This window comes from Protopterus annectens, chromosome 1.part2 (assembly GCF_019279795.1).
Source record: "Protopterus annectens isolate FY-2018-M chromosome 1.part2, PAN1.0, whole genome shotgun sequence".
NCBI classification, from domain to species: domain Eukaryota; kingdom Metazoa; phylum Chordata; order Ceratodontiformes; family Protopteridae; genus Protopterus; species Protopterus annectens.
Window position 1 is genome coordinate 1,242,162,528 of NC_056727.1, and position 14,794 is coordinate 1,242,177,321.

At 37.6% G+C, this 14,794-nt stretch overlaps 1 protein-coding gene across 2 annotated transcripts in view; it reads left to right on the top strand.

Moving 5' to 3' along the window:
* The window catches only part of LOC122792322 (nuclear receptor coactivator 7-like), a 1,388,015-nt gene that overhangs the window by 1,226,711 nt on the left and 146,510 nt on the right, over positions 1–14,794 (top strand). For both annotated transcript variants that reach the window (XM_044060116.1, XM_044060117.1), the window contains one exon: positions 10,619–10,741. In XM_044060116.1, coding sequence (XP_043916051.1) covers positions 10,619–10,741 — 123 coding nt within the window. The remainder of the gene's footprint in view (positions 1–10,618; positions 10,742–14,794) is intronic.

Genomic DNA, 14,794 nt, shown 5'->3' on the forward strand with positions numbered 1-14,794 from the left:
CTGTTTCACACATTTTACTTACTAAGATTCCTGACTAGCTTCAGCATCCCACACCACCATAGTGTGAGTAACATATTTATGTATCCCATCTACAGTGGATATAAAAGTGTACACACCCCTGTTAAAATGCCAGTTTTTTTGTGATATAAAAATGAGACCACAATAAATCATTTCAAAACTTTTTCCACCTTTAATGTGACCTATAGCCTGTACAATACAATTGAAAAACAAACAAATATGTTAGGGGAAAAAAATAAAAAATAAAAAACGTACAATAAGTTGGTTGCATAAGTGTGCACACCCTTAAACTAATACTTTGTTGAAGCACCTTTTGATTTAATTACAGCATTCAGTTTTCTTGGGTACACACCTGCCATCAATTAGAGAGACTCTGATTAACTCCAAATAAAGTTCAGCTGTCCTAGTGGGATTTTCCTGACATTTACTCAGTTGCCTGCTACAGCAACAGCCATGGTTCACAGAGAGCTTGCAAAGAATCAGAGGGATCTCATTGTTGAAAGTTAAGAGAAGGGTACAACAAAATTTCTACAGCATTGGATATACCATGGAACGCAATGAAGACCCTCATCAAAAAGTGGAGAAAATGTGGGACAACAGTGATGTTGCAAAGAACTGGACGTCCCTCCAAAATTGATGAAAAGACCAGATGAAAACTGGTCAGGGAGGCTGCCAAGAGACCTACAGCAACACTGAAAGAGCTGCAGGAATTTCTGGCAAGTACTGGTTGTGTACTACATTTGACAGCAATCTCCAGTATTCTCCATATGACTGGCCTGTGGGGTAGGGTTGCAAGATGGAAGCCTCTTTTTACACAGAAAAGCATCCAGGCCCAGCTAAACTTTGCAGAACAATACATCAAGTCTCCCAAAAGCATGTGGGAAAATGTGTTATGGTCCAAGGTTGAACTTTTTGGCCAGAATTCCAAAAGGTATATTTCGTGCAAAAACAACACTTTGCATTATCAAAAGAACACCATCCCCAATGGTGAAGCATGGCAGTGGCAGTATCATACTTTGGGGTTGCTTTTCTTCAGATGGAACTGGGACTTTAGTTAAGGTGTAGGGAATTATGAACAGTTCTAAATACCAGTCACTTTCAGCACAAAACCTTCAGGCATCTGCTAGAAAAGCTGAAGATGAGGAATTTCACCTTTCAACATGACAATGACCCCAAGCGTGCATACAAATCAACAAAAGAATTGCTTCACCAGAAGAAAATTAAAGTTTTGGAATGGCCCAGCCAGAGCCTAGACCTAAATCCAATAGAAAATCTGTGGGGTGACCTGAAGAGGGCTGTGTACAAGAGATGCCCTCACAGTCTGACAGATTTGGAGCACTTTTACAAGGAAGAGTGGGCAAATATTGCCGAGTCAAGATGTACCCTGCTGATAGACTCCTACCTAAGAAGACTGAATGCTGTAATTAAATCAAAAGGTGCTTCAACAAAGTATTAGTTTAAGGGTGTGCACACTTATGCAATCATGACCATGTTTGTTTTTCAATTGAATTGTGCAGGTTATAGGCCACCTTAAAGGTGGGAAAAGTTTTGAAATTATTTATTATGGTCTCATTTTTTATATTACAAAAACCTGGCATTTTAACAGGGCCGTGTACACTTTTCATATCCACTGTATACTACTGTGTGAGTGATGCTCTTGTAAGTATGATTTCTATAGAAGTATTATCAACATTCTTGTAAGAAGTGTATGTTATTTTTACTATGTACTACATGAAACTATGTGCCAACGTATCTCGTCTTGTTTGCTGTATGTTATCTTAAGACATTTACTATGTTATAACTAGATAGCCATAGTCTAAATGCTTGATTTCTTCCTATTGATTTATATGTTTTGTCCAGAGCTTTTCTCCCCGAGCCTCTGCTGAAAATGGACTTGTGTCTAGTCGGACTTTCCCAGTAAACAAATGTAAAATAAATAAAATAAATTCCAAACCCTTTTAGGCCTTTAATGAATATGAGATGATGATTACTTTTTTGCAGTTCTTTATAAAGTATAGTTATTTATTTGTTTAATATTGTATATTAGATGAAATTCACAGCTTATATATGGCAAATGTTTGTGTGGTAAATAGGCAGTAACTTCACTTTATAGTCAGCTCAGGGTCTGACTGGACTTCCAGGAAGTGAGGTGGCACTAATTCATTTGATTGTGGACTGCAGTTTGAGCAGCTACCACATATTTATTTCCCTAAGTGTGACTCATCTGTGGGTATCTTCCTACCAGGCATACTTTAATTGCAGCTCACGTTGTGTTTATGTGTGGATGGCTGACTGACTTTTTACCTTAAGACTCTTGAAGGTATCTAAAGGGCATTCTTAATATTTTGAGTTTCTTTGTTGTTAGTTTTCTACTATGGAAGAGTGAAACTTGATTGCTTAGTTTGCACTTACTTGCTCACAAATCCTTCAAGGCTGCCTGTTGTATACAAAATAAAGACACGGCTTGTGACAAGTGTTTTTGTAAGGAAAGGAAGCCTCAGCCCCCCCACACACACAATTTTTATACAATTCCAGGATTGTACAACACTGGGGAGTGAGCAAACACCACAAAACAGAGCATGGATGTCTCAAGGAAACACTTACTTTACTTTAACCCAAATGAAGAAGTGATTTCTGAGATTTACTGCATCAAGGACACATGAGGAAACTGTCTCTGCACACTTGCCATGTTGTTCCATCAACAGTTAAACCTGGATAGAGTAAGTTGTAAATTATTGTCTAAGTTATGCCCTGACTGCAAACTTTTCCACCTTCACCTGTATTGCATGCTGTGTGTCAGAGTGGTAAATGAATATGTACTTCCATAGGTCTCCTCCAAGCAGAATGGGATATCATCTCTGCTCTTTTGCTGATATTACCTACCTGTTGTATACCTGTGACTTTCAAACAGTCTGCAAGGCAAACTAAGATTGCTACCTATGTATTGTTGATTAATCTTAGATTACACCCCATCTCCTTCTCTTTGTCTCCTTCCTGTTCTCTCACTTTTCCTTTTTTATTTGTCTTGCTTCTTCTTGTGCAAATATGTGCACACATTTTGCTTTTGAAAGATTTGTTTGCAAGAAATATATAAACCGCTATATAAATGCAGTTTTCTGTATTCATATATAACATGTATTATATATGCTAACATCCATGTATGTACACCGTTTCCTATACGAATGTATTTTATGTGTTAACACCATGTTGATGTATAATTGTCTGTTACTATTCATTTAACCCTGGCTAAGTCAGCAGTTGGCCATTTGTGATCAATGCTGCACTCCAGTTAACGTGTGTGTGAGATAACACTTGTGCTTTGATACATTGGAAGATTGCACTATTGTAAGAGAAAAGTGTGTTTTAGTGTATGATTGTTAGTGCAGACAGCCACCATCGTTGCAGTTTGCTGCTACTTCACTGCAAGTGTGGCTTGTAGTTACTTACCAGCAGTTATTTCCTGTATGTGGGCTTTTGTCTGGTTTACTCATTTTAGCAGGATTACTGCCTTTGCAGCTTTTGTTTAACTGCAGTCTGAGTTTAAAAACATTATTGGTGTAAATATCTAAAAGAAATGTTGGCAGGTACAGCAGTGTTTATTTTTGAATGTAGAAAACAGTCACTGCTTGTGTGGGTTTGAATTAGCCACAGTCAGTGACTCACTGTGTATTATTTTCCCTTTGTTTTAAGTGGTGGGTGGTGTAATTGTAGAGTTAATATAAGTAAGAGGAAGTATGGGGGGAAACCCCCCAAAGTAAGTACATGTTTTGAGTGTGTTTATCTTAAGAAGTTTACGTTCTCAGTTTGATATCAGTATAGTCTAATTATCATTGTACTTGATTGATTGAAATAGCTAAGCTGCATATCTTGATGGTTTGTGTTTCTAGTGATTATATAAACTATAGTGTAAAATACAGAATTAGCTCAGTGCATTTTATTCAAATGCGGAAAAAGAACAAATAAAACAAGGCTTATGGGAAAAAATGAAACCAGGCTTAATTCTTCAGCAGGAAAAAACTTTTAAAACACAGGCAAAAGTTTACACTTAGTTTCTTATAAATAGTTTTAAGCAAGTCTTAAGTAATGCACAACTTCTTCTTCCTGTAGCTTTACAGAACCTTCCTATGGCTTTACAGAAGCTTCCATTAAGTTTTCCAGATGGTGTCTACCAAGAGTTCTACTCCTGGCCACAGTACCACAGTATTCTCCTTTTAACTGAGGGCCAAACATCTTTCCTATGCTGGGCTAAAGCCCTTCCTTCTGTCTGTTTTTCAGATATCTTCTATCAGCATGCTGCCTAGTGCTTGCCTTGTCATATGTGATGTATACATGGCAACTCAAATTAAACAACATTTTCAGGGGAATACACCATTTTCACAGTAAAGCAGAGTTTTACATCTAAAATAGCATTTCACAACATTCAAATATTTACTATACACTGTGTGTGTGTGTGTGTGTGTGTGTGTGTGTGTGTGTGTGTGTGTGTGTGTGTGTGTGTGTGTGTGTGTGTGTGTGTGTGTGTGTGTATATATACACACACACACACACACACACACATATATATATATATATATATATATATATATATATATATATATATATATATATATATATATATATATATATACCCCCCCAATAACAAAATATCAATCCCAGAACTTTGAAACCCAAAATATGAAAAATGCAAAAAAATTAAAAAAAAATTTATGCAGGAGAGTAAGCCCCCCTGCATCCCCACACTCCCGGCTAATTATATGTACCAACACCATGATCACATTACCGTGGGGAATGGGTAAAATTCCAATCCCTGCTATAACATGACCCATACCAGTCAGCTGTCTGAAACTTTTGAAGAATATCCAGCTTTTGGCTTACATTTCCCATCCATTTTTTATAAACATATTTTTTCCTTCCAAACCATTGAGTACAAAACCAGTAATTAATAACCACCATTCAGTTTCAGACTTCATATCCCTCAGAAAAATGCAACACAACGCAAAATGTTATTCTATGGACTTTCTAAGTTTAAAATAAAAACAGAATATTTCATTACTTTGCACCATTGTCCATTATATTTTAATTTGTCTAAAACTATTATACTAAAAGTAATTTGTACTAAAAAAAACAAATTTTAGTACCTTTGGGCCTTTCTGAGACTATTCTTTGATTTTGTTACATTCATATTCTGCTAAGAGTCTGTCTAGAGGTTACTGCTTTCCTTTATGAGATTAAGTAGATGTGAATTCGTAGCAGTATTCATTTCCTGATTCTTCTCCCATCAGCGGTAATAAAAGGAATGCCTTCTTTTCATTGACAACATAAATCTTTTGAGCAGGGAAAACCTTTCCCTGTTATCATACAATGTGATAAACTGAGGAACTACAGCAATAGGGTCAGGTATCTTCATAAATACTTTATTAATTTAGAAATTAGAATGAGATGTTGTTTCCTTTAATTGTGGGTGCAGATTACTTCAACTGCTCTTAGTAAGGGTCTTCTTTTTGTATACATGTGTGTTTTTCGGCTTTTCCCGGTTAGGGCTCGCCACAGCGGAACTCCGGTCCGCTAATGATTGGTAGTGGATTTTTATGTACCGGGTTACCAGCCCTGACGCACAACCTTCAACGAAGGCACGTCCCACTCGCGTATGCCTCCACACAGAAGACGCTCTAGCTGAGAATCGAACGGGACAACAACTTGCTATGAGGCAACAACGTTACCGCAGCACCACCACCGTGACTTTATAAACATGATCTAGCAGCCTCTGAAGCTCCCTGCCATCAATTAAAACATTGCACTTAATTAACTTTTTTTAGCACAGTAACAAAAGGCCATCTGTACTATTCTTGTGGACAGTTCATCATACTCTTTCAGACATAACTTCATTGGTATCACGCTTTAAATTTTGTAACTGTTATTACAATGTTAGCAAACCTTGCTCTATGGCCAGACACATTTAAAATGGTGCATGTATGTTTGTGGTTAACACTGTTACCAGAATTCTACCTGTAGAGTGCCATAGGTCTAGACCATTCAGTTTTAAAGTGATTTATCACTTATTGACTCCTTCTGTGGTTTTGTCATAACTTTTTCATACTCTGTGATCATTTGCCCTTTTACTGTTATTTTTAATTGTGAGATGCTTCACCTGCACACAATTCTCAGAGAAATACCAACTGACCTTTAATGTCAAAGTGACTCAACTAAGGTTTAGGTGCATGAAAGCAATTCTGCAGATTGGCGTGTTTTTTTAATAATCGCTTAAGTTTTGATGATGTAATTCTACATCCTTACAAGGATGAACTTGTAAGTTAGGCAGAAAGTTCAGATGACAGTGATGTTGATAAGGCTGTGTAACCTCCTCCATACAGTAGTGAAGGGCATTTGGAAAATTACAAATAGTATGGGATTTGCTAGGAGTATAATTCTCTTTTTTTTGTTGTTGATTTACTACGTATGTTTTAAACTGGTGACTGCATTGTTTTCATTTTCTGGTTATTGCTTTTGGTTCACAGTGGTACATTGCTGCTTTTGTGTGGCAACAGTATACTTACAAAAAAAAGTGATTTTGTTTGGTATGGAGGGGAGAAAGCTGGTGAATGCCATGGATCTGTTTGAAAATTAGCAATGAATATGGAATTAGGAATGAGCACCATAATGACCCTCACAGAAGTTGTGTCTTTCACATTTACACACACAGTTGCTCTTGGGTAGTGAGTGAAAATTGGTGCATTATTTCAGTTCTTCTGTATCAAATATGATATGTTTTTTTTTTTTTTTTTTTTTTGAAGAAACTATAGTAGAAAACCCAGTGCAGTATTGACTAGATTATAAAACTGAATGTGAATGCATTTACATTGTTTTTTATCATCGCACGGTTGAAGTTTAGTAATAAATAAGAGCATGTCTCTGAAAAAAGTCCACTGTGCTTCAATATTTCCAGCTCTACTCTAGCACTTACTTAACATGACGTCATGCAGGAGGGTGGAGTATCAAAGAAAACTGATTTCCAAAATGTCAATCTCTGTCTTGACAATTTAATTTGGGAAATAAATCATTCCACTAAATGCTTGGCTTACAGAGCTTCCTCAGACTCTGCATTGATGGATCTGTTGCACATGCGCAACACAGACAATACCAGAAACACTAGATCCAGGTATCTGAACTTCACTTGTGACATAAACACATAAACAGAGCATGCTACAGGGACAGATGTGTTCCAAAGGATCCCCACACTATGGAATAGGCTTCCCATACATGTAAAACAGAATTCATCCCTGACCGTATTTAAATGAAATATTGACAATTGGATGGGAAATCATAAATTTACCCTCAGTCTGCCCCCCCCCCATGTCCCTTATGAATAGAGGCCGTCAACAAGAAAAGTTTTATCCTAACTAACACCTCCCAACAAATCCTTAGTTACCTCCCAACTAACATGCCCCCTATAGACACCTATTATATTTGGGGACTTGGGGTACATAGCTAGGCTTGTAAGGGCCCTAGTGGTCGTTAGTATAGTAACAGCTTATGAACAAAAGAAAATACATACAACTATTATCACTGTGGTAATCAATACAGCTATTGCAATGCATGCAAAACAAAACCAGAGCACAAAAAAGTATGACAAAATACTTTGGTATGCAGTGAAGCAATGTGTAATCTCTCTTCTAGTAAAAAAGATTCCATCAAGCTTATGGTCACTTTAAACACCCATGTAGGTAAAGTAGAGGGCAGTGCCCTATTAAATTTATTAATGACTACCGCTTCTGTCATTTTACTTTTATAAGTTGACCTTTAGGATCATACTGCAATTTCAGTACATGTCTTAAATCACATAACTGACATCTTAATTTTTTTGTTAGAAGAAGTTGTCCAGCTCTGAAACTTTTGAGATTGTGTCTCAAAGATAAATAACATCAGCTTAGGATAACATTGTCCTGTTTAGTTTTTCACAGCCCTCATAATCCGTCCCTTCCGTGGCCATGAAGGCTTTAAATACTTCCATTAAACTGAGCTGAGAGAATCCTAGCCCAGTTATTCAAGTCTCATCCCTGCTAGTGGGAACACTGATTGAAGGTGACCAGGTATGCCTTGAGTTATTCCTCCATGGTAAGTTTTTCAACAGTGATGCCATCTTTAATGTTGGCATAGCTATGGCAATGGACACCATATCCTCAGTGGTAGTGGCTATAACTTGCTTATGTTTAGGAAAGTGGTCACCTTGGCATTTCAGCCAAGTGGGGTGTAGGCATGAGCTTTGATTGTGTGAGAAAAGTGAAGATCATTAGCACTTCTAGTGGGAAGGTTAACCATTTGTCCAAGGAAGATGACATTAATGAAAGCTAGAAAAAGGTTGGCATATTTATCGCTAGTTGTATAGGTTTGCTAGTTGATTGGGTAGCTAAAGCTGCAGATTAGACTGGTGATGGATTGGCTAGAGATTTTTCCTTGTAGATTTCGGTAATTTTCATGGTCACTGGGGGAATGTAGAGGGAGAAATGTAGTTAGTAGTGATTTCATTGTTTTAATAAAGGTGATTTGGACCTGTTAATGTTCTTATTTGCAGTTATGGGGAGATGAGGGGATCTTTGATAAATATGGGCAGTCCTTGCATCTTCCAATGGGTCTGAAGAAGTGATGAGGACAAAACTCACTTACATACTAAATCTAGTTTTCAGTAACTATGGAGGTATGAATTTTATGGAGAATCAAAAGGACTGCAAGTTCTGAAATATTTAAGACTCTTAGCATGAAGCACTGCCATTTAATGTAGTCTCAATCAGAATTTGCTGTGTTGGTATTTCTAAATACGTCTTGTCAGCTAGATAAAAAAGAAGCTTTGAGAAGTGTTTTGATATCCGTGATCACATCTTCATGAGACTTCCATGGACCGATTTGTCACCTCAAGTAAAACTTCAAAGGTTTTATCACATTATGCCATTCTGAGATATATCCGTGTAAAATAAATGTAGCAGTTAGGATAAAATAAACTAAATTCGCATGTTAGACTATTTTTTAAGTGCATTAACCAAAATGTAGCTCATAATAAAGTGATTAATACATTTTGAAACGTGAATGTGCATTCAAAAATTTTGCGTGTGAAACATTGTGCTAGGCAGAGCAATGACCGAGGTACTTTAATCTAGTTTAGTGACCTGCTCAGTATTTCACTCTTCAAGTGGCAATAGACTTTTTTCCAATTTATTGACTTTGTTGTGATGTTAATGTGGCAATCAGAAAATTATTAAGCCTAATAATTTCTTTATTATTTAGCATCTTCTCAGGGATCTTGACCAAATCTGATTAAAAGGGGGAATAATATGTGTTGTGAAAATAGAAGGGGGCTATTTTAACTCAATTATTTTCATGTGTTCTTTGCAGTGATTTTTGGTATTGTATTTGTTAAATAAGGAGGTCATAACATCCCTGTGTTCTTCCCTTATAAGGCCCATTATTGAGTATAGCGCCCCTTTTGGCATGTACCTTGCAAACCACATGCAGCAGCTGGAGACACCACAGACATTCCTCACCAGGAGAATCCAGGGCCTCAAAAATCTACCATACACAGCCCTATTGCTGTGTTTCATACAGACTCCTCAGAGGTGACCTCTGTCTGGCATACAAGTCGATCTCAGACCCTGCCTTGATGGGACTGCTGCATATCTGCAAGTCAAGCTCCACTCGAGTAACCCACATGTGCGGCTTTAGCCTGGTCTGTGACTTCAATAGGACTTGTTGGAGGGACAGATTTGTGTCACAGAGGCTCCCCCATCTGTGGAATAGACTCGCTCTCCATGTCAAGCAAAGTGCCTCTTTTCCCCCTTTTTAAGCATAACCTGGATAACGTGATGGGAAATAGAAAATGCATCCCTGGGATTCCACCCATGTCCCTGCTGGACAGGGGTATTGGTTGCTGATTTGTGTATACATGGGCTAAACTCTTGGCTAGGCTTATAAGGGCCTCAGGGTCAATAGCCTAGTAACTTCATATGATCCTAACTTGAACATACAATTAATACCAAGATCAAACAGATAATAAACTTACTAGATCCATCATGCGGCATAAGTCATCTCTGCCCCATTGTGTGCTCATTACACTACAAGAAATGTGCTTTTGTTCAAGTACATGTATATAGAGTGAGTGAATATGTAATATCACTGGTGTTATAATGCGGATCATGCCTGTCATTTAACATTTCAAGACCAAACATCCTAAAACATTCTGTTACGTACTTGTGAAATCCCATGTCATTCTCTCCAATTATTTTTACTAAATAGTTATGCCACATACTAATTCTGTAACCTTGAAACTGACTCTTCTACAGTCTTTACTATTATGTCATATAATGTATATGAAAAAAGAAGGCAGCTGTCAGGGAATGTACATAGCTGGGAGCCTTTCCGTGTTCTTCTAATTAGCAAGTTGCACTGTAAAAATATTGTCCTTTGCAGTATTGCTGCAGAACATTCAGATAAGATGTTGCAATGTTGCTGGGTCATTTTGTTTGCCTTTTCTTTGATCATGCTTAACTAAATGCTTGCCTAATTAACTGACGTTTTCACTCCCTACCTGTTAATATTCTTCTTTTTTCGCTAGATAATAGAAGAAGCCGCTAAGAGCAAAGTGTTCCTTGACAGCAAGCATGACAAAGAACTTGAAAACATTTTTCCTGTGCTTTTGGGCAAAACCAATCTCCTCAAAGATGGTCATATTGCAGAGGTAGGTCACAGACACATTTGTAAGTAAAACCTATTTTACTTGTAGCTAGTAATTCTCTGATTTAGGTTGTGATAATAGCTTGCAGGGTACACCAGCACACCATACTAATATGCTATCTACCATTCTCTGTTTACCTCTGCTAAGATTATATTTATCCTTATGTGAGATACACTGATGCATCCAGTATGGCCATTAAAATTAGATTATGAAGATGGGTAGCAGGAAGCTTGAGAAAAGAAGAAATACAGTATTAAACAATATGGTAGTAGAGCATCTAGCAAAAAAGCTCACTACAGTTTTACCTCTCAAGCTGACTGATCATTTTATTATCATCTCTGTGTCTTACTTATTTTATTTTATACTTTATAATGATTTTTACATAAATATATATCTAGTGTCTGGCAATTTGCACATGATACTGACACATTACAGTACTCTATGATCTGTTGCTCCACAGCCTGGTAGATGTTATAGCTGACTACTGAACTGTCCTTTCCCAAGATTGGAAGATGTTCTTCATTAGATCACTGTTGCAGTAGCCATATATATATATATATATATATATATATATATATATATATATATATATATATATATATATATATATATATATATATATATACCAAGGATATTGGATGCCCAGCTAGTCTGTAAAGCTTTTGTCTCCTTCATGGTGCAATGTACGTCTACCCTTAGCATGAGATTACGTACTGGTATAAGACTGATGTGTGGGCATGCCAAAACCTAGAACTTTCTTGTGGTATGTATACTTATGTAGATTTATGAGCAGCCTAGTGGTGGCAATAATTGTGCATAACTCTCAAACTCTTAGTGCCAAAAATCTTGACAAAGCCCAACAAAATGGGAGGACAAAGGCCCAAAAATGGGGAAATTTGTTAAAATATTGCTCTTATATACTTAGAAAATTGCTAGAGTAACATGGTTTGTTTTAACATACATTTTCTGAATGATTTGAAGTCTGAAACTCAAATGCATGGCATTATTTAGTTACTTCAATCGTCAGATCATCCCAGTGATTTGCTAGAAAACCACAAATTTTATGAGGAACATGCCAAGAATGTGAGCCAAAAATCTGCACATTCTTCAAAAATCTGGACAGTTGAGAAGTATGTAATTGTGGCCAGTTTCAGCTACATTTTTTGGTAGAAGGGTATCCCCATTGGTGGAGCCTTCCTTTTTCTGTAGAAGTTATATAAAAAATGTCCTGCAGAAAGAGCAAATTTTCTTGAGGTTGACAGATTCTTTAAAGAGCACCCATAGCTCCTTTGTTTCCAGCTGAACATCATGAATTTAGGTCTTGTCTGATGTCTTTCCTTTCTTCTTAACTAATTAGAGACTAAATCTAATTTACTGGGTATGTTAAACTATGCTGTCCAGGTTACTAAGCATTCTATTACATGTGCTTAGGATGTAGTGATGCTTTATCAAGGGCCCCTGCTACAGGAATGGTTATGTATGCATAGGAATCCCTGGGAGGACTACAATTTGCTCAATCTTTAAATGCTGCAATTGACCAAAGACCTTCTTTAGAGAAATTCTTCAGCTGAGTTTTTTAAGAAACTGGAATAAAGGGGGAAATTAATGCAAGGAGTCAAACAATACTTCCCTTCTCCTATTTCTAAATACCAGAGGACTTCCCTTGCTAGCTCTGGTTCCTTTTTTCAAAAATCTTTACAGCAAATGACAGAGCGACTCAAAAATGAAGGAAGAGGATCTCCAGCCACCATCCCTTTCAAAAGAAAAAATAATGACTGCCTATGCCTTCTTACTCCCCTCCCCAACTCTGATTTTCCTTCTCAAATTCTAGGCAGTCACTCCCAGTCCCTTCATCCCTGGAAACAGATATTTAAGATGCCTGGATTCTAGAAACAATTCAGAATGGTTATGAACTACAATGATCATCCTATACATCTCCAGCTGGGATACATCTTCCTCCAAAGAACTACATCCATCTATTCCCTTATATCCTTTTAGACTTGCTATTTCAGACATCTCTGAGAGTGATGGAACCAGTCCATCCATCCCAGCAAAGCAAAACCCTTCTATTTGAAATGTTTCTTGTTCCCAGAAGCGAAGGCACCTGAGGACCTGTTTTGGACCTTTCAAAGCTAAACACCTTTCGCTTAGTACCAAAATTCAAGGTGCATATTTTGCAAACCTTTTTCTCTCTGCTGTTTCCCCAGTGCTTTTCTGGTCATTCTGGACCTCAAAGATGCCTACCTGCCCATTCCAGTACATATAATCCGTAGATGTTACTCAAGATTGTTTACCGTGGGATTGCACTTTCAGTTTACATCTTTGCATTTTGGTTTCTCCACTACTCCAAGGTCTTTTAACAAAGTACCTAGCACCAGTAAATAGCTTTCTGATGATTTAATATTTCCCTTTTTTGGATTATTGACTCATTTTAACTCTCTCTGCACAAGAATCTCTTGCAGCTCTTCATTTCATAACTGATCTCTTTAGCAGCCTGGGTTTAAGACTAAACTTTGTTTCCTACTCAGGGGCAATCTCTGCCTAACATACAAAGCTATGTCAAACCCAGAGCTGTTAGACATCCTCCACTTAAAGAAATCCCAATCCCTCCAAGCTACACGCTCTAGGGACTTAAACCTTGTCACCACAATAAACAGAACACGCTGGAGGGATAGATTCCTCTCCCAGAGACTTCCCATACTCTGGAACAAACTACCAATCTATATCAAACAGAGCTCCTCATTAGCACTCTTCAAGAATAATCTTGATTGGATGGGAGATAGGAAATTCACCCCGGGGATCACTTCTGTGGCTCTGCTCGACAGGGGCACAGGCAAATAATCACTTATGTGGCTCTATTCGACAGGGGCGCAGGAAAATAATTTCCCTGGGTGGCGAAATCCAGGGTAACTTTTTGGCTAGGCTTACATAGGCCCTAGGGCCAATAGCCTAGTTACCTACCTATGAACCTGCAAACAAAGTATTGTTTTATCTCCATTTCTTAAGTCTGGCATATTAAAACATGTTCACAGTAAGAACGTTTCTTAAAATTCTAAGTTACATGGCTTTTTCATTTTTGGATGGTCCCATTTGCCGGACTCCATATGAAAAAAAATGATGTCTCAAAACTCAATTTGGTTTCAGAACCATCCTTTAACCTTTCCGATTCAGATTCTCAATTTCATCAAAAAGGAACTTTTTTGGTAGACCAATTAAGTCTTACTAAATCCAGGCCTCCCCTTTTCTCTTTCCTCTTCTGCTCAGTCAGTCACATCTCTGCAACACTTTTATACTTTTCAAGTGTTTCAACTGGATCCAGAGCCATCCAACTAAGATAAGAATATTTTCTTGATGTATCATGTGTACTGGCTTTATACAATGATCACTACTATTTTGACCATTTTTAAAGCATTTATTTCATTTTATAGCAAGAATCATTTCTTTGTTGGCTTTTCTAGTTCTGTTTGCCTCGTAATCATCTGACAGAAGGGCAAATTAGCAAGGGGCTTAGTTGTTTGGTGGCAGTTTGTTATTTAACATATACTTGAGAGCTGCTTTGGCAGTGCTTTTACATGAAGAAATTCCAGGATCATCCATTTTGTGGCCGAAACTGTTTACCTGGTCTCTCTGACTTGGGAAGCACACCAGTAAGCCTGAAGTGTGGCTGTTTATTGGCTAGAGGGCATAGTGATCTGCTTTCAATCTTGTTTTCTCTACTATAAATCGGACAAGTTTGTGCAGAGCTGCCCACCAAGCAGCAACAGTTAGCAGTAGCAGACATCTAAACAGTAAAAATCTCCCTATAAAGTTATAATTAGGTCTGAAACCTGTTAATCAGTGTGGCATTGTGTGGAATTGAGCTTAGAGCAGCTAACTTGCACATCGAATAGCACTACCCTGTCCTAACACTGTACAGCATCTTGCCCTTAACCCCAGAACTACCCTAGGAGACCCGTCTTATAACCCAAACCTTAATCCTAATCAGCACACCCTATTCCAGGTCCAGGCAATATGGTATATACAATCTCTAAATGTCTCTGTGGCCAATTTGGTAGA